The sequence below is a fragment of the Podarcis gaigeae genome (genome assembly GCF_964106915.1).
Source record: "Podarcis gaigeae genome assembly, chromosome: 11".
Taxonomy (NCBI): domain Eukaryota; kingdom Metazoa; phylum Chordata; class Lepidosauria; order Squamata; family Lacertidae; genus Podarcis; species Podarcis gaigeae.
Window position 1 is genome coordinate 5,719,654 of NC_139687.1, and position 26,814 is coordinate 5,746,467.

Here is a 26,814-nt window from a genome sequence, read left to right on the forward strand (position 1 = left end):
GCAGCAGTTGTCATTATGCTCATTTTTAGTAGTCACATTAAGAGTGGTAAAAATTCTGAAGCAGCCAAGAGGATAAAACTAGTTACAAATCATGTTGTGATAGCAAGGAGAAAGCAATTATTTTTGTGTTTCTTTGTGCTACACTTCCCTTAATTCAACAGAGCCAAATTCTGTCATGGCAAGAGACTGTTCTCTTTTGGTGTCAGGTAACGTTGTGGCAGCAGAAAAAGACACATTAAGGGGACATTAAAGATAGGACTTGGCTTGAACACCCCCATTAAAAACTACCATCAACATTACTGCTTTCATAGAGCTTCATGGAGTCAGATTCAACTCTCTGGTTCTGTTATCAGAAGCCCATGAAAAGACTCCCACTAGGGCTGTTTCCTTCTTCCCCCATGACAGGAGAAGCTCCAGAACAGCATGCAAAGGGGAAGAACACTCTTCAACCATGGAGCCTCCAACAAAATAGCGTTCCAAAATGCACCTTGGGAGTAAGGCCTTTTTATAATATAAATAATATATTTATTTATTTGGTACAAATGCCACATTTGTTAAGCCACTCCATCACCATATTATATCTGGCAAACAGTTCACCTAAGATCAGCCTGAGCAATCCTTAACAAAATCAGAGTTAAACTCCGGATTTGCTGACCCATAAGAGTTTCACTTCTTCACTGCCCGCTTTCTGGGGGTACAAAATTGTAAAGGCTGCAAAATGGGTGCCAAAATCAACAAGGGAAAATGAAGTAGCTGTAGAAGATGGGCACTGGTTCTTGCAAAGCTTGAGAGCAAGAAACCAGTTCTATCTGCCATTCCCATGTAGAAGCAAAGCAGAGACAGGGAACCTTTCTTTGCCTGAAACTGCTTGCTCTTCGGGGCAAACTTCAGGGGGCTACCTGGGCAGGGCCAAAGGCCAGAGTGGGTGAAACAATAAATGTAAATTTTATGTTTGTTCAGTAGGCTTGTTTAAACACCCACCCTTACCTCTCTGAGCTCCAACTGAGCTCCATTGTTTAGCTTTTATTACTTACTGTTTAAAACATTTAACTTTCATTTTTTACTTAGGGATCCTTTTAGGGTAGTGGTTCTCAACCTGCGGGTCCCCAGAGGTTGTTGGACTACAACTCCCATCATCCCTGAGCTCTGGCCTTGCTAGCTAGAAGTGATGGGAGTTGTAGTTCAACAACATCTGTGGACCCACAGGTTGACAAAGGCTGTTTTAGGGGGTTCAGATGTTAGCTAGTTAAATTCACCAGGTTCCTATATTTCAATACTGGACTCCAGTTTCTATAGGATAAACTTACCAGACAGTCCAGCTGAGAGACAGGACTCTTGTTGCCAGGCTGGCTGATATCCCAGACTTTGACACATCCCTTCCCACCAGTGTACACGTGCCTTGTTGGGTTGCTGATGGTGACGGCACACACCACTTCCCCGTGATTCAAGGTGTTGATCTGGCGAGCATGACGTGGTATCCCTGGTCCAATGAGAGCATCTGGGGGGAAAGGAACTGGCTGCATCTGACCGTCTGCAGTAACGTGAAATGAGTATGCTCTGTTTGGGATGAAAAGAAGAAGGTGGGAGCCCCAGGTCACATAGCTCGCCTATTTCAGTTACTAAGTCGTAACTGTGTACCAGTTCACACTTGCAAGGAGGGTAGATGTTGTGGAGCAGTTCAAAGAAAGCTCACCACTTGTGCAATGCTGGTGACGTGGCTTCTTTCCACACAACTGCCACCTGGCTTGGGAAATAGCCACGTGGGCACAGTTTTGATGCAATGTTGTATTTGCAAAGTGAAAATGTATTTTTAGTTCCTTGCCTCCCCCAGCAATTCACACATATCAATTCCTGAGTGCAAAACGCAAATCAACATGAACAGATGCCTAAATTTAGCTGGAGAGATGCTGTCCTGACCTTCCAAGGTACAGCATTGCCTGGCATGCAGAAGATCCCTGGGCTCAACCTCTGGCATCTCTAGGTAGGGCTGGGAATGAATGTACCTTGCCTGAAGCCCTGGAGAGGCTCTGTCAGTCCGTGTAAACAACACTGAGCTAGATGGACCAGTGGTTTGAGGCAGTAGAAGGCAGCTTCCCATGCTCTTGTGATCAGATAGATTGAATAATGGCTTCAGTGCTTAAAGATTACTTATTGTGGCCCTACAACATCTCCCCTGCCCCCTGAAAAAGGTCCTTGGCCATTCAGTGATGCACAGCAGATGCCAACACTAGATGATTTATAGGAAGGCATGGCTATTCAAGGGAGAGAGGGAGGAATCAATGCATTCACTTGCTTAGAGGCCCGAAGCACATCACATGAACCAAGGGACGTAAAATAGGAAATAAAGTGCTCTCCTCATCCACCTCATACTTTCACTTACTGCTAGTTACCCATTTGCTAGATTCTCTGTAGGGCTTAAAATATTGATTATGCAATTTAGTTAGACTGAGCTCCCTTTTTTTTTTTATAAAAAAAGGGAAACTCGGCCAGGGACCTATCACCATCAACATATAACCGAAATTAGTTTCCCTCTCTCAACAACACTGCCTGAAGACTTTTGAACTACCTGGTCAAGGAAGACACATTGGCCCCATTCAGACCTAACAATTGCAGTTTAATCCATGGCCTATTAGACAGAAGGAGTGGTGGGCTATGCACTCCCTCCTCCACAGTGGCACTGAAGCTGGGCACATAAAAGGATGAGAAGAGAGGGAGTGAAGATAGAGTGCCTGAGCACAAATCTCATTCTCAGTCTATGGTGTGCGGGGTCACACTAATAAACTATGGTTCATTAGACCAATATTGTTATATCGGAAGATCAACATGACCACATACCATTTTCACTATCCAGATATGCACAAGTTAGGAAGCTGTGGGATCACACTGGTTACTACTTTGTATGGAGGTGAAATTACAAAAGGCTGCACCAGAATAAACCACAACTACAACTAGACGGAAAGATGGAAATAAACTAGAAGCTTAGAAGGAAACTCTTTTGGAAAGAAAATAGGCTACAGTCTTGATGTCTAAAAGGCAGTCTGGAATCTCTTGCATGAAAAATAATTTGGGAAGCAGTACCTCAAAGAACAAAAGAGCAGTGATATGAGCTGGAAAAAATGTAAGTGCTTTAATTTTCCATGTTCATTACTAATGATAAATAGATGCCAAGTGAAAATTGAATGCTAGGCAAGCTTGAACAGTTTCAAAGTTTTTAGCTTTGCTTACTAAATAAAAGTAAAATAAACATGCTACACTAGAGCACTCTCTAGGGCATCAGTAGCTTTTCTAATGTGATCTGTACATGTTCCATGCAAAGAATACTATGCAAATTAGCCTAATCTGTACTGCAAATTTTTCTGGTTCAAAATTTCTCCAGAAAACCCACACCACTGTACAGAAGGACACCTAACTTTTTAGGTCAGCTTACAATTGGCCAACGCCACTACGACTCTTATCCTATGCATGATGACTTTTTACCTTTAAAAAGTGGCATTGGCCAATTGTAAGCTGACCTAAAAAAATTATTTTTCTATGCATGCTGTCTTGGAAGTTTCACTGTGTACAAGGATTACTATATAAAATGGCAAGCAGTAGAAAGGAGACTATATTTTTGAAAAGAAGCTTACAGTATGTTTGGATGTTAATGCTATACATCAGCACAGCAAGAATGATCCCCATGCTTCTAGCATTTGCATACATCATTAATGCCCAAAGTCAACCTCAGGATTTTAAAGACACGGGCCAGGCTATTTAAAAAAAAGTTGTGGGCCTTACATTCTGTTAACATGTTGTCAGGTGGTAGAGGAGAAACAGGAAGCAGGTTGTCCAGAGGGAGTTCTTTCAATAGCAGCAGAATGGAAAACAAGAGTGTGTCCCTAAGAGGCTGATTTATTTTTTAAAAAACAGCAACCAATTCTATTCTAATTGTCATCAGCTTGTACAAAAATGCTATTTTCAGGAAAGACAGAACTAGCACACATGGCTTTAAAACAAACCCAAACATAAGGCAGCACACAACTTGCTCCGGGTATGAAATAATAGAGCACCAGTCAGCTGAGACACGGAGGGAGTTGCAGTTATTTGTTTGGGAGGGGAATGGAAATCTCCCCCCTACTAAGAAGAGGATACACAGCAAGGACGCTGCATCCCATTTACAAAATAAATTCAATGTGACATCTCGATTTGTGTGCCTGAAAGAAGCAAGCTTTTCAGACTGAAGCTGAAAACTCTCCTGCTGTCAATATGAATCTGTGGCAGACGGTGCATTATCTGTAGTCCTACACCAGAAATTTTCAATAGACTTATCTATCACAGATAAGGATATGCCATCAGAAAGTTGCTATGGGTAACTGAAGGCATCCCGCTGCCTTGGGGTGATCAGGCGTAGCGTCAGCCTCGGTTCAAAGGCAAATAATGAAAGGAGATCAGCTCAGCACCTAGGATTTTCAAAGTTTATCTTGTCTATTTATATAGTACGCACAGGCTAAGATGGAAGCTGCGTCCAGCGAAGAGAAAGAGAGAAAAGAGAGGGGAGGGGAGTAGCACTAGGTATTATGGAGTATTGTTTTTAAATAAATTCTAAGAAACATGGGCCAAACAATAACAGCCACTGGGTGATTGAACTGTTCAGGACACCAAAAGTCCTTAGCTTCATATTGCTGTTGGTTTTAGTTTTTCAGCACCTGACATTTTGCAAGCATGCAATTTAAACAATCGCAACAAATTATGCTGGTCCAACAGGAGGGGCACTGCCCACCGTAAAGCCTCAAAGCCTCTCTGCTCTGTACATTCATATTTGATACAGTACCTCACATCACAAGACACTCTGGACATGCTTCATCTCCTGTGCTGGCCAATCACATCTCTGGGCGGCACAGCCAATCACAATCACCTCTATGCCCCATTCCTGTCTCCAGGAGTGGAGAATTTCAATGGGAGTACCAGGGAACCCCTCTGAACCCCTCCATGTTGATTTTGTTTCTTGGGGAATTTACTCTCGTCAGTCCAAGTCCCTCAGAAACACCCTGGCAGTGCCCCAGCGTTGGGGCAGAGCTAGCGGGAGCCTCCCCACCCAATCAGGTGCATGTCTTTGCAAGCCTGTGTTCCATCCAATCCAATCCAAATTCAGGATATTGCCAGATATAAGACTTTTTATTCTGTTTTCCCCCTATTTATCAGTATTATGCTTACAGTGGTGCCCCGCAAGACGAATGCCTCGCAAGACGGAAAACCCGCTAGACAAAAGAGTTTTCCGTTTTGGAGGCGCTTCGCAAAACGAATTTCCCTATGGGCTTGCTTCGCAAGACGAAAATGTCTTGCGAGTTCCTGCGGGTTTTTCCCCTCCCCCCTTTTCTAAGCAGCTAAGCCGCTTATCAGCTGATCCGCTAAGCCGATAAGCCGCTAAAAGCCGCTAAAAGCCGCTAAACCGCTAATCTGCTAAACTGTCAATGGGCTTGCTTCGCAAGACGAAAAAACCGCTAGACGAAGAGCCTCACGGAACGGATTAATTTCGTCTTGCGAGGCACCACTGTATATCCATTCCACCTTTCCTCCAAGGAGCTGAAAGTAGCATACACGGGTCGTCTTTCACCTCATGCTTTCCTCACAGTAGCCCTGTGAAACAGTTTAGGCTGCGAGACAATGACTGGTGCAACGTCACACAGGAAGTGAGTTTCACGGCTGATTTTAACCCTTGACTCCCAGGTCTCAGTCCACTTTATATCTCTCCATTCCACATTTGGGGTGGTGAGGAATGCACAATACAGTGGTGCCTCGCAAGACGAAATTAATTCGTTCCGCAAGTCTTTTCGTCTTGCGAGTTTTTCGTCTTGCGAAGCACGGTTTCCCATAGGAATGCATTAAAAATCAATTAATGCGTTCTTATGGAAACCGCCTTCGGACCAGGTCCGGGGACAGTCTGTCCCCCGACCTCTTCTGAAGGCTGGCGGGGGGCAAAAGTCTTTGCTCCCCCCCCGCCTGCCTTCAAAAGCCATCCGGGATAGCGGGAAGCGCTTCCCTGCTATCCCGGACTGCTTTTAAAATGCTGGCGGTGGGGAGCAAAGCCTTTCGGCCCCCGCCAGCCTTCCTGGACCTCTTCTGAAGGCCGGGGGGGAAAGCTTTGCTCCCCACCGCTAGCATTTAAAAGAGGTCCCCGGAGATTTCCCTATGGGCTTTCTTCTTGCGAAGCAAGCCCATAGGGAAATTCGTTTTGCGAAGCGCCTCCAAAACGGAAAACCCTTTCGTCTAGCGGGTTTTTCGTCTTGCGGGGCACCACTGTAGTTCCCCATAGATCTGTTCCCCTGTTAACAATCCTGTTTGGCACTTTTAAGATGAACCAATTCAGGCTGCAATCCTATGCATACCTATCAGGGAGCGAAGTCATGAAATCCAGTGTGGTTTACTTCTAAGAAATGCATAGCTTCTTTGGCATGAACCCACACAAGAAATTGAAAATTTAGTGAAGTACTATTTCTAAGACTATAATGCCAAAGTGTCCACAGTAGCATTGCAAGGGATGGGGATGGAGAAAAACCCCCAACAACCTGGCTATTCCTCTAGGTCTAGTGGGCATCAGCTGCCATTTCTCTGAATAACCACACAGGCCAGAAAATAAAGAAGTAGAAGCTCTCAAAATCTACATACAAAAGCCACAAATGGCATGGAATGCACAGCCATGTTTACATGCAAGTGAGAAGTACAGATTCCCATTTTAATGTTTCCTAAAAATTAAATAATCTTCAGATCATACTAAAATTAGAAACAGGAATTCCTATCTTCACAGGAGAGGTTTTCAGATTAAAAACAAATCAAAACAAGGACATATTTTCTTTATTCCACCCAAGTACGAAATTCCTCCTCAGCAGTCTGGTGAGGCAAAGTTCTAGGAAAAGAGAAGCAGATCTTGCCAATTGCTTCTAACATGCCAACGAAATGGCATGCACTAGTAATAAAAACAGTGTGAAAATGCTATTAGTGATTGTATTTTGAACATCCTTATCAGCAGCTGGCTGTAACCTTTCTGGAAAATTCCACGTACCTTCCCCTGTGGAACTGTCATGTGCTCACAAAAGGTAAACAGAATGAGCTCTGGCTGATTTAGACTTAGTTATGCTGTCAGACATTACTTACGGTTTTCCTCCAGGGATTCCAGTCAGATTTGGAGGGATGCCGGGTACTCTCATATGAGGAGGAGGATCAAATCCAACCTGATAATGAGCAAATAGATGCCTCAGAACTCACTGACCATTTAGAAAACACACTTTCCCCATTGGCTGCACCAGAACAAAAAGCATTTGCATTCCAGAGCCACTGGGCATGCTCAGCCTTCGCTGGGCTGTTCTGCAAATCTCCTGCCCCTCCTTCTGTTTTTGTTTTTGTTTTGTGCAAACTTGCTTATACTTCTCCCTTCTGCATGGCTGCTGCCATTTTGGCTACATAAGCAATGGCTCTCACAGCATGAAGCTCAAGAAAGACAGGCATTGATTTTATACCTCATGTGAATGTAACAATGAAATGGCTTGTTCAAAACCCACGTTAACCAGACATGTGGGCCGGTTTATCATTGGCTAAGGTAAATAGGTAAATTATATTCGTGCATGCCTCATTTTGTAGGCAAATCATGCATACAACAAAGTACATTGAAGCCTTGATCAACTTTACTGTATTGATTTTATCTGCAGTAAATATCAACACTTTTGAATTTATAATTCCTTTGTAGTGATGATGAGAATGTGGATTTTTGTTATAAACAAAACAATTTAATAATGAATGATATTGTGCACCACAAAAAGTAAGTGTGTGTGTTCAAAGGTTACAGACAAGACATACGTCTAAAGCATGTTTCTGAAGGCCTTGAAAAACCACATATTGGCTTCATTTGGACATAATGGGAGATCTATAGTGAGTTTGGAACATTTGTGCTTCCCCTTCCTCCTCTGGTGTGGCATGAGGTGTTTGGAAGCTTTCTCTTTTTCTAGACTTAACTGCAGTTTGCTATGTCATCCGAACCTTGACCAACAGTGGTTGTGGTTGATAGTCAGTTGAAGCAAGCCAATGTCTAGTCAAAGTTTATGATAGAGGACACCAATCAAATGCCTGTGGGTGCCATTATGCTCATGACGACTTCCAGAGGTGTCCCAGACTCCTCCTCTTCTTCTTCTTCTTCTTCTTCTTCTTCTTCTTCTTCTTCTTCTTCTTATACTGGGACATGGGTGGCGCTGTGGTCTAAACCACTGAGCCTACGGCTTGTCAGTCGGAAGGTCAGTGGTTCAAATCCCCATGATGGGGTGAGCACCCGTTGTTCAGTCCCAGCTCCTGCCAACCTAGCAGTTTGAAAGCACGTCAAAGTGCAAGTAGATAAATAGGTACTGCTCTGGCATTCCAGGTAAATGGCGTTCCAGGTAAACAGCATTCCAGGTAAACAGCGTTCCCTGCTCTGGTTTCGCCAGAAGCAGCTTAGTCATGCTGGCCACATGACCTGGAAAAACTGTCTGCAGACAAACGTTGGCTCCCTCAGCCAATAAAGCGAGATGAGCATCGCAACCCCAGAGTCGTTCGCGACTGGACTTAACTGTCAGGTGTCCTTTACCTTTACCTTTTTACTACCACTACTACTACTAAAAATAAGTCTCTAACCCTCGTAGAAAGCAGGTTATGGGGCAAAATGTGCAGGTACCGTCTAAGTGATTTCTGTGAAAGGAGAGTGGTATAGCTGCATTGTATACTTTTCCTGGAACTGAGGGACGTTCTCTGTTATTATCAGACGGCAACAGAATCAGTGTGCATGTAAGTGAGAAATCAGCTGACACACAGCTGACTTACCATGGTAAACCTAAGGTTGCTGGGGGAATAACAGTCTCTCTAATTTTGTGTTATACCATGCTCCACTTGGGAGCCATTTCATGTTATGCCACACCCTCTCTATGGTAGCAATTTTGTGGCTGCTGCCTTCAGCACACTCTCAAAATTCAAAATGCATCCATTAGTCCAAAAGAGTTGGCATTCCCTGGTTTATGAAGTCCACTTGTTTCAACTAACCACAATCAAGACTAACCACAGTTTAAGGTTTGGATGATAGCTGAGGAAGCAGAATCTTTCCATCTCTGTGTCATGGCTGTGATGGAGGAGCCCAGGAAGGAGCTCTTGAGCCGAAGATTTGCACACTCTCATAAAAACTAAGCTACAGTTTAATGCTGCACCTGAACGTAGCCAAAATTTCACACAAATCTCACCACATGATGAAATTGATCCACATACTGAGGAATTTGGAATACTAGGGTCTCAAAAAGCCGAGACAATACGTGATGGGTGTGTGCTTCTATGATATATCCCTTCCATTACAATACAGTCTACAAGGAGGAGGACCCTCTATTTCAGGGATGGAGAAGCTGTTGCCTTCCATGTATTTGTTGGACTACAACTCCCATCATCTCTGATGGCTGGAGCTAATGGGAGCTGAACAACTTCTGGAGAGCTACAGGTTTCCCATCTTTGCTCTATTTCAATGATACAAAAACAGAAACAGAAAAATAAAATCCTGTATGCAACAAAATGAATGTCAGATACTCACTAAGTGTATATATCTTCTTCCCCAGGAGAATAATCAAGTGCTCAGCAAACCAATGAAACAATTTTATGGTTTCAAGCTACCTTTTAATGGAGCAAGGCAATGAAGGCTGCTTTCAAAAACTAGACAGCATGCATAAATAGGACAGATACACCCTTCACTTTTTTAAACAAGGGGGAAAGTAGTTTCAGCTGCTCCTGCCATGAGCCAGACAGCAGAGCAGTAAAGTCTCTGGTGCTGTTATATCCCAGGAGCTTGACAATGCCAAATGTTGCATAGAGGTTTCTCTCGGGGAGCCCTGTCCCCACCCAGTTCAGTTTGCAAGCCTACCATAGGGGATCGCCCATAGGCAACCACAGCAGCTGCGGCTGCAGCAGCACTCATTTGCGGGGACATGTTGTGTAGGCTGGCATAGGCTGCTCCTGGGCTGGTCAGCTCTCCATTCATGCCAGCATGTGGTACCATTCCAAACGGAGCAGGGTACGGTCCGGGAACAGCAAGAGGTGTCCTCAAGCCAGCAGCTGCAGCACAATAAGAAGACATACTGATGCTCAGGACAGTTTCCTTTGTCATCCCTTTTCACAGAAAGCAACAGGCACCCTGGAATTCCACATGGGTGCTTCTTCCACAAAACCCAAACTATTGTGTCCACAGCGCTAGCTGTGCTTAACATCATCTCCAAATTGCAGCTGTGCAGACCAGAACCTGCATATTTATGGATTCCCGAAACATGGGAGCAGAGGGGCCTGTTGCCTTCACCCCAAGGTTGGCCAGGGTAGTGGTGCCTAAGCCGTGTCCCCAGCAATGATCGGGGGGCGGAGGAGATGGCTGCTATAGTAAAAGGGGACTGACAGGTAGAAGTGAGGGGAGGGCACAGCCTCCTTCTTCTCTGAAGCAAATAATATGCTTTAGAGTGTTCCATAGTTGAATTCCATTAAGTGCTCTATAATTTTAACTTTGATCAATTACTAGTTCTCAAAAAAAATTATTATAGAACTGTGCATACGATTGCGATAAACCCATTTCAACAATGCTGAATGTGATAGCTTTTAACATTTGCCCATTAAAGAAGCAGATGTAAAGAGGCACATGAAAATGTAGATAATATTCATCACATCCTGCCTGCCTGCAGCACTCTCTCTCACACTCCCCACACCCCATGAGAAACACTTCCAGAGGTCGCTGGGCATATTTCTTTCGAGACTGGGCATAATTTATAACATTTGGTGCTGTAACTGACTGCAGTTAGCACGCAGATGCACATGGTGCCGTTCTGTGTTTGTCATTATGCGCACTTCAACAAACATTAGCTGTCTCAGTCTCAAATATGGGATAATAGTTTCAGAAAGGAACTAGCACTTGGAATAATGATCAGAAATTCAAACTATGTTAGTATTTCAGAAGGCAGCAGCATGCAAACACATCAGAAACAGAGAGAGACAGACACAAGCTAGGGGAGCTATTAACACATCATTCTTCTTGATAGTGATTATAAGTATCCATGAAGGAAACAACATCAAAAGAGGTTTATGTTACCTGCTTGGTTGACCAGAGGGTCCATTGATGGAGGTTTGCCAAGGCCTGGACGAAGGCCTGGAGTGGCACTGGTTCCTGGGGTTGGCACATCACTTCGTGGGGTTGGTGTGCTGGACTTCAGAACCGGTGTGCTGCCCTTTTCATGCTGGTATCAAGAAACATTGCTTTTTATCCAGGCCGTTACACAATTGATCACAACAGCAACTGAGATGCTGAGTGCTACCTGCCTAATTCTCTAGACTTATTTTCCTAAATTCCAAGGAACATTAGCAGCATTTATGCTGTATGTGAAAACGAGAGCTTTTAAATTAGGATTTAAACATCAGAGAGAGAGAGAGAGAGAAGACCAATTTAAATCATTGATATAAATCAAGATTCCAATTTGAAAATTCACATTACCTGTATAGCATACTAACTGGTTGCCATAACAATAAAAACGTAATGGTTTGCAACTAAATAGAGGTTGGGGCCGAAAAGTGATATATAAATAAAACATAAGAGATATAAATAAAACATAACATAACATTTAGAAAATCTAGGAGAATAGTCACAAAAAAATCTAAAAAGAAATCAATGCTGCTTTGTCTGGTCGGGAGTCAAAATATTCATACATTTGGTTAACTGATCAGTTCAAATAATTGAAAGGTATTAAATTAGTTTACAACATCACCCATGTACAGAAGGGTCAAGGGATGATGCTAATGACAGAAGATCACACTGCTTAGATCCTAATGCCTAAAATGTGTGTCTAAATATTGAATACTTTCTCAGATTAATCCAAAGGTCCTAGAGACAAATGTGTGTTTGACAATCTGTTGAGAGCTGCAGCCTAGAAAACTTAACTGTTTTGACTTTCAACAAATTAATTTGACAGAATTGCAATCCATATCTCAGTGAACTGAAAGGGCAAAATTCTCACTGATCTTGAGAGAGCTGGGTTTAAGCAAGTGTTTGATTAGAAGGCATTTCATTTATTAGTTGCACAACCACCTTATGGTTTCTTAGGTGGTGGCTCACTCCCCCAATCTAACACCACCCCCTGACATGTACCATTTACACATGAAGTTGTAATAGATAATTATTAGGCATCCAAATATACAACAGTGGTCAGGGCAGAGGGGCAACACTCACCAAACCAATTTCTTTGGATTTCATGGAAGTAGAACTTCCAGATGAGGCAGTGGATGCTGGGCTGCTAGAGGCATCTTTCTTCAAGAGGCGGTTCTTGTCTATGCCGTTCTCACGTGGTGAATGAGCAGGACTTGCCCGTGGAGATGAAGGGTCCTGGATGGTTTGCAGGCAAGGCAAAGGCAATAGCAAGCACTGAATTAAAAAGTTCCTGATCCAGGGCTTCCTTCAGATGGCTTCTAAAAGCTGTATAGTTATCTAGTTCCTTGACATCTGATGGGAGGGTGTTCTACAAAGAGGACACCCCTACCGAGAAGGCCCTCTGTCTAATACCCTGTAGCTTCACTTGCGTGTCGAGGTCCCCAGGTCCACCCCAATAACTCACACATCACACCAAATTTTTTGTTTAAGGTTTTTGGCATAATTTTGGCCACAACTTTATTAAAATACAAACACGTGAGTGGTTGCTTAGGCATTGGTTGCGACTATCTGCCCCCATCATGGGGGACAGACTGACATTCTGCACGCCTGCGAAAGTCAGAAACAGGGAATACACTTGGGGGTAGTGACGGAGCAGAGAACCTGCCCTCAGCCCTCCCCAAATGCAGCCAGGAGCTCTTGCAGTGGCCTGAGCTCCCTTGACATAGTGGACAAGCAATAGTTAGCCCCTGATTCCTTTAACAGAATCCCTTGCAACAGCAACATTAGAGGGGCAGGCACAGCCAATCCATGCCCCTCAACCAACCAAACCATAAACCAATACCTAACCTCAACCTTACAAGTTGTGACGATTTGCTACACAGTAGGCAAAAAGCAAATGGCCCCAGCCAATCAGCCAGATGGACAAAATTCCTACCAGGCCCCTGCCCCAAGAGCAGACGACCCCATGACAGGCATAGCAAGGTCAAAGCGAACAACCCTAAATATAGGGGGGCAGGCGGGAAATCCAATGCACGGGCGAAAAGAGGAAGCCCAAGCCTCGTGCAAGGAGTTTTAGCATTTCTGGCTGTCAATCAACAAATAGCAACATTAACTTCTTCCCAACAACAAGGGAAGCCCAATCGCATCAGTGGCCAACGATCAATTAGCCCGCCCCACAACTTTGGGGTGTCCTGGCGGCCCCCACCGCAACACGTGTTCTCCATGAAGGAGAACACGCTTTCTCGCAGTGAGGGAATCACCAGAAGGCCCTCAGATTAAGAACTCCAAACCATCCATGACTTGTGGTGAAAGTATTCTGGCCTCTGCATGGAAAATCACTACTACAGTGGTGCCTCGCTAGACGAAAAGAATCCATTCCGCGATTCTCTTCGTCTAGCGGTTTTTTCGTCTTGCGAAGCAAGCCCATTGACAGCTTAGCGGATTAGCGCTACAGCTGTCTAGCGGCTTTCAGCAATCAGCTGTTAAGCGGCTTATCAGCGGAACAGCTGATAAGCGGCTTAGGAAAAGGGCGAAAAAAGCGAAAAACCCCCGCGGGGGGACGCAAGATTTTTTCGTCTTGCGAAGCAACCCCATAGGGAAATTTGTTTTGCGAAGCGCCTCCAAAATGGAAAACCCTTTCGTCTAGCGGGTTTTCCGTCTTGCGAGGCGTTCGTCTTGCGGGGCACCACTGTATTGTGCCTCACTCCCCTGTGCCTATCCAAGAGACCAGTGACCACAGGGAGGACTACTGTAGCTCAGATATTCAACCAGAGATAAGCAAAAGTAATCCACAACTTTCAGAAACATGGTGCAGTGCCTTGGGGGAAAAAAACCCCACTTCCAATTATATACATTCCAGTGCCCATTGACAGCTTAGCGGATTAGCGCTACAGCTGTCTAGCGGCTTTCAGCAATCAGCTGTTAAGCGGCTTATCAGCGGAACAGCTGATAAGCGGCTTAGGAAAAGGGTGAAAAAAGCGAAAAAACCCCGCGGGGGGACGCAAGATTTTTTCGTCTTGCGAAGCAACCCCATAGGGAAATTAGTTTTGCGAAGCGCCTCCAAAACGGAAAACCCTTTTGTCTAGCGGGTTTTCCGTCTTGCGAGGCGTTCGTCTTGCGGGGCACCAAGATAAGCAAAAGTAATCCACAACTTTCAGAAACATGGTGCAGTGCCTTGGGGGGAAAAAACCCCACTTCCAATTATATACATTCCAGTGCAAAGCAACGTACCTCATTGGACACATCCACGACTAAGTTGTCATCGCTTTTGTCCCCATCACTGTCCTAAATTTGAAAACAAAGTATTTGTTTTTGGTCAGTACACTTTGCTATAGTATGTCTATTCACTTTAGCTGTAAATACCAAACATAAATACTGATCGAATACATTGTAAGCCCATGGCTTAAACAATACAAATAGAGATATAGAGATATAAATAGATATAGAGAGAGAGAGGTTTTTTCCACACACAAAATGTTTAGGGGTACTCTCATTTTCCTACTCATATTGAAATACTGTCCCTCAATGAGGCCAAACTTAGATTCACAAAATGTTTAGGGGTATGCATACCCCTGCGTCCCCCCCAGAAAAAAAAGCACTGGATACAGAGAGAAAGAAGTGCATCTAGCATCTTCATTGTAGTTTCTGCTCTTTGCTGAGGGTGCCCCTCTTTAGCCAGCTTCTATTGTTCTGCTAATTTCTGTCCTTGGTGCTGCTGCTACTGGGGGCTGCCTGGTTGGCACTGACCCATGACTTCAGCAGGTGGGGCTTTTCACAAATGGGGAACCACCAAGAGAAGGCTCTGTCATGGGTAGAGATTGGAAGGCCTGGGGAAAAAAACAGAAAAGGCACCAGGTTTTTTCCATTTTTCCCCAAAGCCTTTTCCCCCGGAAAATTTGGAAAAAAAATATGTGTGGAATATTCAAACTATATCAAACTGCTTTTTTCAATTTTTCCAGAAAAAAAAGGCTTTTGGGGAAAAGGGGGGGGGCATGGTTCCCTCCCCCAATTTTTCTGGTTTTTTTCCAGGCCATCCCATCTCTGCCCATGACAGAGCCTTCTCGTTGGTGGTTTCCCATTTGTGAAAAGCCCCGCCTGATGAAGATTATCTGTCTTCCACCTTATTTTTAAAATGTATTTATTTGATTTTGATAAAGATACAAACAGTAGGTATAAATGTAATGCATCATTTTAAAAGGAAGTATAATAAATCAATATCGCTGATGTGTGGACATGGTCATTATAATAAGGTAATACAAAGAAATATATAGAAAGCAATACAGTTAACCAAGATCTGTGAATGTTAACCATAAGTTAATATGCATTTGAAAAGATATAAAATTGTTTTCTTTATTGCATGCAATTTTTTAAAAAAGGTACCATATATCACCAGCGTTGTCTGTTTCATTTCCTTTTCCAAATGCTTTCATCTTGTATGTTAACTTTTCCACTGGGGCACTGGACCACATTTCTTGATACCATACAGTGTCTCCCTCACTACTGACTTCCAAGAGAAATTTAAAAATATTCCTGTTTACCCAAGCACTTGATGACCATATGTTACTATTCCTGGCAACCTTGAAATCATTGGCTGATAAATGTGTTTTTAAAAACATTTTCAAAGAATGTATTAATTTGTTGTTATAATATTTTATGATATCAATGTTTGTTGTCATTGGCTTCTTTGAGAAGATTATAAACTGAATTACTATTAGTAATCATTATTGTTCTGGGATGCTTTTATGTGGAATGATTTCACTTCTTTTCATAACTGTATAAACTGTTTTATTTGTTTTTAGTTGGATGAGTACATGATAGCAACCTTTCCTCGGACCTTATGGTGAATGACAGGTAAGAAATGGATGGATGGATGGATGGATGGATGGATGGATCATAACCAGATAAAAAGAGAACATCAATTTCTGTACAAAAATAAAAACATACTGTACCTGACAAATGTGCTAGATCAGGGTGGCCAACTCCCAAGAGACTGCGATCTACTCACAGTTAAAAACTGGCAGTGATCTACCCCCTTTTGGGGGTTCAGGTCAGTGATCTACTGGTAGATCTACCTGTTGGACGTGCCTGTGCTAGATAATCTGATATACAAAGTGGCACCTGATCTCCACTCTCCCATGAGTCTCTTTCTTTTGCTCTTCACCTGTGGGTTATACCATTCTGCTGTTTCTACTTTGGGAATCTCTCAAATGGTCTCCCATCCATACAGCACACACTGCCAGACAGGCTTAGGTTTGGCAGCAGAACTACACTTCAGGCATTATCTGGGCTAAAGATATCCTATTGTTAGTATGGTTATCAAGGATCACAGAAGCAAGGTCATTCATTAACAAGAAAAAGCCCAGTTCAGACATAATGGCAGCCTTAATGACAGCACTCTTGGAATGATGAGAGCTGCAGGTATCCTGGCAACCTGACAGAATTCAGAGAAAAGGTGCTGAGAGACCCAGAAGGTGGTGAGGAAAGGAAGGGAAAGAACCACAATTCATAACTAATAAGATCAAAGTCTTGACATCCCTTTATGTGAAGCAAAAGTTAGGCTGCCGGTGTTCGCTCTTTCACATACATGACCATATGATGCCCAGCTATGAGTTCCTCCATACATGCACAGTATCTGAAAGTAAGTTAATCATTGTTGACAGATTTACTTACATAGTGGCTCGAGTCCTTATCATCCACCTTTCTCTTTTTCATGTCATTGGAATAGTCAGGTCCATTCCTTCGTTTATCTGTGCTCCGCAGGCTATCCGGAACCAAGAGTGAGTTACTCTGTAAACACAAACACAAGGTCGTAGACATTTACCTTAAAGATCTCCTTGCACACATTTCCTAAGCTTGAAATAGGCAGATGATACCCTTGCATTCATTTCCAGATAGCATTTCGCTATTCAAGTACATTAATTACATTTCCAGATAAAGGTAAAGGTAAAGGTACCCCTGCCCGTACGGGCCAGTCTTGACAGACTCTGGAGTTGTGCGCCCATCTCACTTAAGAGGCCAGGGGCCAGCGCTGTCCGGAGACACTTCCGGGTCACGTGGCCAGCGTTGACAAGCTGCATCTGGTGAGCCAGAGCTGCACACGGAAACGCCGTTTACCTTCCCGCTGGTAAGCGGTCCCTATTTATCTACTTGCACCCGGAGGTGCTTTCGAACTGCTAGGTTGGCAGGCGCTGGGACCGAGCAGCGGGAGCGCACCCCGCCGCAGGGATTCGAACCGTCGACCTTTCAATCGGCAAGTCCTAGGCGCTGAGGCTTTAACCCACAGCGCCACCTGCGTCCCACATTTCCAGATAGTACTTTACAAACATAAAAACCTTAAAAGCAGATTCAGATACCCACAAAGCAGCTGTTTTAGGAAATAGGTTTGTGCAAGTCACCTGAATCAAAGAGCTTGTTATTACATATAGTCTTATTCGAATGCTTTTTATGGGGAGAAATTCAGGGGCTATTTACTCATGAAAAATATTTCAGCCAAGCATAAAGCATTTGTGCTTCTGAAAAGGAGTTTGTCTTAATCTCCTCTTAATTTACAGTCTGCCTTAAAATTTGCATTGCTAATGGTTAATATATTACTCCTCCTTTAAGTGAAAGCCTGTGGAAAGGACCAGATAGCAGGAGTGCCAGCTCTGTTTAGATCTCAGCCAAACAGTTAAGAGTGGCTGCAGTTTGAGGGACACCAACCTTTTTGGTGACACGGGTGGCGCTGTGGGTAAAACCTCAGCGCCTAGGACTTGCTGATCGCATGGTCGGTGGTTCGAATCCCCACGGCGGGGTGAGCTCCCGTCTTTCAGTCCCAGCTCCTGCCCACCTAGCAGTTCGAAAGCACCCCTAAGTGCAAGTAGATAAATAGGCACCGCTTTATAGCGGGAAGGTAAACGGCATTTGCGTGTGCTGCGCTGGTGCTGGCTTGCCAGAGCAGCTTCGTCACGCTGGCCACGTGACCCGGAAGTGTCTGCGGACAGCGCTGGCCCCCGGCCTCTTAAGTGAGATGGGCGCACAACCCTAGAGTCGGACACGACTGGCCCGTGTGGGCAGGGGTACCTTTACCTTTTAACCTTTTTGGTGCACATTTGGAAACTGAAGAAAACCACAGGCATCAGGCACTCGACATCAAAATATATTTTGTTGACTACAACAGAATGCTTCTTTCAAGCCTATTTTGGGCAGGGCAGGTGGAAAAGGAATTTGCAGATACCTGTGGCTGCCATGTTGTTCTAGATAAATAGAAATTTGATATGCCTGCATCTCTCTGTACTCAGCAAAAAGATTTATGAAGAAACTGGTATAACAGAGGTGGGGAACATGTGAACCTCCAGAGGACCTTCAGTTCCCAACACACTTAGCTAGTATGGCCAATAGTCAAGGATGCTAGGAGATGTAGTCCCACCAGGATCTGGAGGTTTACAGGAGGCGGTGGTTATTTTTAAATTTGTGTACCACCCTTCATCTGAAGACCACAGGGCAGTTCACAACAGGTTCCTACCTTTCAACTATCAAGCCATACAAGAAGAATATAATGCGTCCTTCAGATTCATGTATCTTTCCTGTTTTATACTTTACTCCTATATTGCTTTGTTTTAAATATGCTGTACACCAATCAAGAATGTTTTGTATTTGCAGCTTATAAATTATTGTAAGTAAATAAACAAATGTAAGCTTTAATCTGCTTGTGTGTCATCCTACTCAGAGCAGACACAGAGAAATTAATGGACTTGAGTCCAATTATTTCAGTGAGTCTGCTCGGAGTATGACTAATGTTGGATATCACCCATAAGAATCATAAACTGAAGAAACACAAAGCAGTACGAAGCGAAATGACCTTAGTGCCTAACTGATAAAACACACAAATGGTTGGTCTCAGCCAATTTACTGCTTAGCACTTCTTTAAAATAACAATAACAAAAAACAAAAAAAACCCCACTTCCAACATAAAACTCAGAATGTGAAAGGAAGGCCGAAATACAAAAGCAAGAACTAATTGTGTCCACAATCTACAGGCTACTTTCTTTTAGATAATGCTAAGTACAAACTGTTGACCCAAAGGGGAAGAGAGGCATTTGAGATATTTCTGGGTCACATGATAATTTGACATGCCTCCAATTCTCATCTTCCCTCCAGCAAAAGCATTAAACATGTCACAATGGGTTCTTTTAAGTTCAGGATTAGCATATGCAAGAAGGGCAATTTGTTCAATGGTGTGTTAATGCCATGAACAATGCTGAATGAATGGTTGGTGGAGGGGGGGAGAGAAGAGGGCTCTTTTCACAAAGACCTGACAAGCCTCATTTCTGAAAGTCATCTTTACAAGGAAGCATAATGCTAACATACTTTAACAAAAGGTATACAAAAAAAAAATCTACCCGCACCACTACTTCAAAGAAAACTCTTATTCGCATATTAATAATTACACCTGAAAGCAAAAAAGGTAATATTACTAAGCGCTTCTCCCCCCCCCCCGACCAACCCCCCCTGAAGACAACCACCCTAGGAGCTTTGTAGTCCTCATACACCAATTCTTAACAGCAAGGAGAAAAGAAAACAAGACAAACAAGGGCACCTAAAGCAATCTGAACTTTCTTCAGCACTCCAAGAATCACACTTTAAAAGCAAGCTTCAACCCCTTTTATTTCTGACTATTCAAGCTCAACACACACTAGGGATCTTACACAAAGCATATGGGAGGGTCTAATGAAATCAAGTAAAAAGCAGCTCACAGTCATGTCTTTACCGCAGTGTTCTGTGGCTGAAAAGGCAGGTTTGTAGGATCACTGAACTCATTAGCTTGAAATATACAAGGTTGGGTTTTTGTTTTCTACCCCCTGGGTGACTCAAGGAAACTAGGAAGGCTGAAGGGAGAAACTGGGAGCAAATATTAAGTTCCCATTTTGAAAGATCTTTTAATACCAAAACACAAACATCCACACATATACTTTACAGAACGTTGCTAGAAGACAGGTATGTTTGTTTGTGTATAAGAGAGAGAGAAAAGCTATAAGACCCACCAAGTGTGTAGAGATCCATATTTCATGAATATTCACTGTCCCAAGACAGCATCTCAATATATTCCACCCAGCCTTCACCATTACAACTCAGTTCCAGCCCCCCTAAAATTTCCTTCTCTGTTAAAATATCAATTCTTATTTGCAGGTGCTTATGCTTTGAACATCTTCCCCCAAAATGTTTTTTGTGCTGCCACCACTGGTTTCTTTAAACCTCAGATCTTTTCCCAGGTCTTCCATGAAGCATGTGGCTGAAATGGGCATTCTTATCACAAAGACTTGAAACCAATACCAAGTATGTTGAGGTGCATTTGCCCACCTCTGCCCTGGCTAAAACTGGAAATAAGTAGTCCCTTCTTTGGGGGCAATGTGTAAACTATCACCCTAAGCCCAAGAGATGACACTAAATTCATGTTGAGCCTAGAAAGCCAAGATCCCGCTGTCATTGGGAGTCATTTGTGATAACCTCAGAGGCATGTGGAGTGTTGAAAGAGTCTACACTGGGAAGGGTCCTGGGGGCACATGAGGGGCCCAAAATCCTCTTGGGAGGCCTGCGCCATTGGAGACATTTGCAAGCATCTGGTGGATGGAAAACCCTTGACAGACCTCCTAATCTAGCAAAACATCTTGCATTATAAAAGAATGAAGCAGCTCACCATTACCACAGGACAATAGAGCTGAAAGGGGACAAAGGGGAAAACCCCCTGCAATGCAGGAATTACAACATTCATGCCAGAATTTTGCCTTGGGAAATATGGAATTTGATCAGACAAAAATTCTGAAATTTTCAGAATTTCAGAACTTTCCAGAGAAAAAGGCTGTACCTCATTGGGAAGGTTTATATTGGCAGGGCCTCAGGCTCAAGATTAGATTGAAGCTCCAATGACAGTGCTAACCATACTGAGCTAGATGGATCACTGGCCTGACTCAGTCTAAGGCAGATTCCTATTTACATTACAACAGGACCCCAACGACTTGTCCACTGATACAGCTCTGATTTTTTCACTGCTTCACAGAAAACAAACGCTCTCAAAATTGCTGGCAATTTCTATTGATCTACAGTGCTTACCTTATGAAATTTTGAAAGCACATTAATTTTTAATATCATGCACTGCAATTTATAATACTAAGTATGGTTTGAAATCAATTTGGCATTGGTTACAAGACCATTCTCATAATCAGCATTTGCACCAGCACTATCTGTTGTAATGTTATCATAGCAATGCTTCTATAATTCCATAAGTAGTACAATACTGTGATTGAAAAAGCGGGGGGAAGAGACCAGAAGTTTCTCTTCAAATCAAGTGTTATAGAAATGTACTGACAGGTGTGACCAAGAATAAAGCTTTTTCTGAGGTGCTGCTCCACGTATGGAATATTCTGACTAGAACTATTTGCTTGCCACCTGTTTCACTGACTGATGCCAAGTGTTCTATTTTCCCTGAGTATTTGATGCGTACTTATTGTCACTGCTTCCCTTTTAATCTGCATTTTACACTTTATGTTGGGAGTGTGTATTGAGATTTCTAATGTTTAGTGAGGAAGGGCCATAGCTCAGTGGCAGAACAGATGCTTTGCATGCAGAAGGTCCCAGTTGAATTCTCCAGCATCTCCAGATAGACTCAGAGAGAACCATTGAGATTTGCCGCCATCAGTGCAGACAGTAGCGAGCAATTCACTCATTCTCAAGTAGTTTTACTATTTGTAAACTGCCTTGGGTGAGCAATAGGAAAAGCAGGATAGGAAGGCTTTGAGTAAGATTGGCAGCAACATCTAGATGACTACTGGATTTGCATGCCTGTAGGCCTGCTGATCTTGTGTAGACCCCTCCAGAGGCAATTTTCAAGGTTCTCAATCCTACACATGGTGGCAGCTGCAGACAATCAGCTGGCTATGAGCAGGCAGTAGACATGTGGGTGTTCTGAGCAGCTGCCATGCTGTTCTTGAAACTCCACCTCAAGTTTTCTTGTTTGTTGGTTGGTTATTTGAATTTATATACTGCCCTATACCTGGAGGGGAAGCAAGCCCCCCCCCCCCAAGACTTTCAATTTTAAAGACTGATAATGTTATGAAGATAGTAATTCTTTTTAAAATAAAGGTTTTGGTCATAGGCAGCAAATGGGAAGAGAGATGGTGAATAAAATATAACAATTTTTGTAAAAGTCTATGAGAGAAGCTGCTTTTGTACGGAAACCTGAGGTACCAAGAAGTCAAAATCCAGACCTTTTTCAGCAGCATCACCCAATTCTATCTTTTGAGATTAGGTTGTGTGCTTTCACGTAATCTTGCCAGTGTTATGGATACACAATGGATCGTGACTCAGTAGGATGTGAGATCATTCTCTGGAGTTTACCAAAGCAAAAGAATACAGAAATGTTTATGAAAAACAGACAATAAATCAACTCACACAACAGTGATTTGTACACACCCTGAGCAAAATATAGAGTGGAGCAACAGAGCTAGCAATGGGGGTGGGGAGGGGGGAAAGGGGGGGACACACCCAAATATCACTTCTGACAGGCTCAGTGATAATGTTCATTCAGAAGAAAGGAAATGTGTTTGCTAATTTTGCTATCTTTTTTATTGTGGTATGAATCTTATCTTGGAGGCAGAGTGGCAAAGATATTCAGTTCCACTCAAGTTGCTAGTGGTTTGCAACACACTGAAGTGAGTAATGAGAATAACTAACAGAAAAAAAATGGGATGGGGGGACTGTTTCACTTAGGAACTTTATGCATTTCCTGCCAGAAGTACTTGCAGACTCACCAATACGTTTGTCCAAAGTTATCCTCCATCCACTGTGGTATAACTACTGAAGCAGTGGTCAGGTAGAAATGAGCTAACAGTTCAAACTTCTGGCAATATAGAAGTGAAATGTGCATCGCCAAAGGAGGTCAATTGTGGGTAGGTTTTTTCCCCACCCACCATCATCAAGATGCCTTCAGTCCTAGATTGCATTTTGCCTTAGCCCGAGGGTCAGGGCTCCCTCACAGCACAGCAGTTAGAAATGGAAGTGGCAGTCATATGTATTTCCCTTTATAGTGGGTTACTTTCCTTAACAGCGCTGTACTTCCACAGGAAATAACTTTGCATACATATAACCAATATTTTTGTTGACAGGTTATGGAGTCTTGACCACATTTGAGTGGTTTTTGTTAAATCAGCAGCTAAACTACAGCAGCAATTATTAATGTGGCTTGGTTGAGGTTTAATATTATTTATTTTGACCACTTTAGAATTCTAAAGGAGCACTGTACAAATCATTAAATGAAATTACGTAACTGTCATTTGCCTATGCTTCCAAAGCAAGCATCCTGATCTTTAGTATTTTCAATAGTTTATTTTGTTGCAATTCTGCTTTAAGGAGTCTTGTGCACTTTGGTAGAAAGGTATGATGATAAAATTGATTGATATTATCTTCACCATCGCATTACAGCTGACTGCAACGCAGGTGTGATACTTGCACCACTGATGTCTTTATATGTGATAGCAGCAAGACTTAGGCCTAACCTCCATACTTAAATTCCACATTTCAACCTCCATACTAAATTCCACATTTCTGCTAAGTGAAAGCACAATGTGTCATATACTAACTGCGGAATTATACCTGCTATAGTTATAACTATTTTGTAGTAAAAACACAATGAAACAAAACAAAATGGGGAGGGTTTCAACTCCAGTAGGTGACTGCTTCAGAAACACTTATTTTCCCCTATAGTGGAAAATCCCCAGTTTGAGAGCTTCACTCCTTTGCTCACAAATGCTGCCAATTTTTGCAGAAGTGTCCAAAGTTTAAAAATTCTGGGGTAGACAAAGCAGTATGATCGTTTCATTGAGTTATGCAATCTAAATTGATTGCATTTCTGTCAAATAATTGTTACCACCTTGCTAAGAGAAACATGAAACCAGTTTGTTTCATCTTAATTTCAGTAGACTAGACATTTTAATTGAGGATAATCCCAGCTTTCATGGTCAGAACCCAATTTATCAGGGATTAAGAACATGAAGTCTACATTATTTATCCAGATTGGCCTAAGTGATTAAATCAATTTTTTGAGTAATTCCACCACCACTCCAATTTTTTGGTGCTGTTACTCAAAGATTCCTTTCTACTATAAATTCAAAGTGTAGCTTCTCCTTTGTTTGGGCCTACTCTGTTGAATGGGAATTACCATTAGTTTCAAGGGGTCTTACACATTAAGTTAGTCCTATTGCAAACAAGATGAATAATTTAATTACATCAAAACTCTTATTCTTTCAAGGAGCTCCGGGGTGGCCTTTGACCTCATTTTAACTGTGAGGTGTTTTAGGGTAAAAAGAACTTGCCCCAAACTTCCCACATGAGCGTCATGGGTTTGAATATGGGATTTCCACACCCAAACCCAGCAATCTAGTAATTGCTATATCATACTGGCACTCAAGGATGCTAAGGCCCCTGTGGCTCTTCTGTAAATAGTTAAAACAGTGGGGAAAACTAAAAGGGAAATCTACACAAGGGAATGCAGGTCCCACAACACTGTACTTTGTTCAGATGGATTTGCTTAGCTATACTCCCTTCTCCACTTGAGACCCTTTCTGACCTGGGGAGCCAAATGAAGGCCTCTGAAGTATGAGAGGGAGTCAAACTGTAAATAAATTTATAAGAATGTGCATGTGTGCACACCCACGCTTGACTATAATTATGCTAAATATTAAGCAGAGGAAAATGTATGCTGATGAATGCCGGGATGGCAAAATGTTTGCACCCAGAATAACCAATATTTACTCATCATGAAATTCTAACTCCTCTCTTTTCTCAAAGAGGAGCTCAGACTTGCCCCATGAATGCTTCTGTAAGAGTTACAGTCTTTCAATAGCTGCTAGTATTTGATTATTGATGAATGGGTGTTAATAAAGGTGGACACTGTTGCTTCAGCAAGTCATTCTTCAGCTTACTTGCAAGTTCTTTGCCTTAACAGTTTTAAGCACAGCAATTGTGCTGGGGAAGGGAGTGCTACTATCTTGCACGCATAGGCCTCTAGGGACCAAGATGCATCCAGGATCATTTCCAGACTACACTTCCAGGGGGAATGTAACCCCATCCAAAGCAGGCAACTCACCAGTTATCCAGATTTGAGGATTCAGTCAGTTTGTTGGCCCTCATCCAGACCACCTCCAAGTCCAAATAGTGGTCCAGGGCTTGCACAACCCCTCCCAGTTCAAATGGACACCACCAGTGTACTGATCTAAAAATACTTGCAATCACCTTTCTTAGAAAGGGGGCATTTGCAATAAGGCCATAGCTCAGTGGCATAGTTTTGTGATTAGAGATAGTGCCTAACATACAACCATCTTTAGGTTTCATTCCAGAGAGAGGTTTGACAGCCTTCTTCCCAATGGATCCTGGAGAGGGCGGAAGACAAGTTGGTCTCTGGCTGGCAATTAAGAGTAGTTGCTAAAGTAGGGTTGTTTATTGCCCGATTGTGTCTGCCTTTGGACATAGTCATTGTAAGATATTTTGGTTTTAAAAAAGGATGTGCTGCCCCTGGGATTGAGGGTTTAGGAGTTCCTGAGAGGAGACACTCTTTTCTGCTAGTTCCATTAGAAGCTTATCAAGGAGGCCCTAAACAGGTGGGCAGTGGATGAGGGGGTCTAATGTTCCAACATCTGAGCCAAAGCAGCCTTGGCTAGTACATCGCTTGACATGACACAGGCTGAGAGTCTGCCATATAGGCAGCCATAAGAGAGATTACGAATAGGGTTAATCTTTTTATCCCCCTGAATTTGATCTCTAAGCTCATCCAGTCCTGGCAGAGTAGGAGCTTACGCCTGAAGCCTTAAGGGCTGTAGCTGAGGCATCAACATCTCTCTTCAATGTGTTTTCTAACTTGCAGTCAATGTGGTATTTATTATCTGCAGCAGTAAGGCAGGCTGCAGCATTAGACAAAGCCACAACCACAGTCTCTTCCCTGAGAGAAGAAAACAAGTCTTCTCTCTCATTAGAGAAGGGGTTGAAGCTTAAGTGAGATTCTGTTTACATTAAGAGACATAATTGGCTCCTGCCACTCGTTTTTGAGTGTGTGTTCAAAGACAGCTTGTGGCAGCACCAGCAGATTCTTGGCATAAAGTAGACTTGATGTAGGATCAGGTGCTATTGTAGTCAACCCTGTTTTGAAGTGGAAAGAGAAAATAGTCAGGCCTGCTAGGGCTGCCATATTTTGAAGAGCGTAAAAGAGGACACATTTGCCAACTTCTGCTTTCAACTATCGATCACTATGACAACTCTACCCATGAAAAAGAGGACGGGTCCTGGAAAAAGAAGACATATGGCAACTCTCTGTAGAGGAGTCAAAAGTCTAGTGCTGCCTCAGCCAATGGAAGGGGGGCAGGTTACAACAATAATAATTATTTATTTATACCCCGCCCATCTGGCTGGCTTTCCCCAGCCACTCTGGGTGGCTTCCAACAAAACACTAAAATACAATAACCTATTAAACAATAAAAGCTTCCCTAAACAGGGCTGCCTTCAGTTGTCTTCTAAAAGTTTGGTAGTTATTTTTCTCTTTGACATCTGGTGGGAGGGCGCTCCACAGGGTGGGTGCCACTACTGAGAAGGCCCTCTGCCTGGTTCCCTTTAACTTGGATTCTCGCAGCAAGGGAACCGCCAGA

At 43.0% G+C, this 26,814-nt stretch overlaps 1 protein-coding gene across 2 annotated transcripts in view; it reads right to left on the reverse strand.

Annotated features, from left to right (window-relative positions):
- Positions 1–26,814, reverse strand: part of LOC310826738 (transducin-like enhancer protein 1) — a 77,476-nt gene that overhangs the window by 10,117 nt on the left and 40,545 nt on the right. For both annotated transcript variants that reach the window (XM_083702010.1, XM_083702009.1), the window contains exons 9-15: positions 16,820–16,936; positions 14,381–14,434; positions 12,233–12,385; positions 11,102–11,246; positions 9,896–10,086; positions 7,129–7,205; positions 1,308–1,557 (exon numbers count right to left, since the gene is read on the reverse strand). In XM_083702010.1, the coding sequence (XP_083558136.1) occupies positions 1,308–1,557; positions 7,129–7,205; positions 9,896–10,086; positions 11,102–11,246; positions 12,233–12,385; positions 14,381–14,434; positions 16,820–16,936 (987 nt within the window). The remainder of the gene's footprint in view (positions 1–1,307; positions 1,558–7,128; positions 7,206–9,895; positions 10,087–11,101; positions 11,247–12,232; positions 12,386–14,380; positions 14,435–16,819; positions 16,937–26,814) is intronic.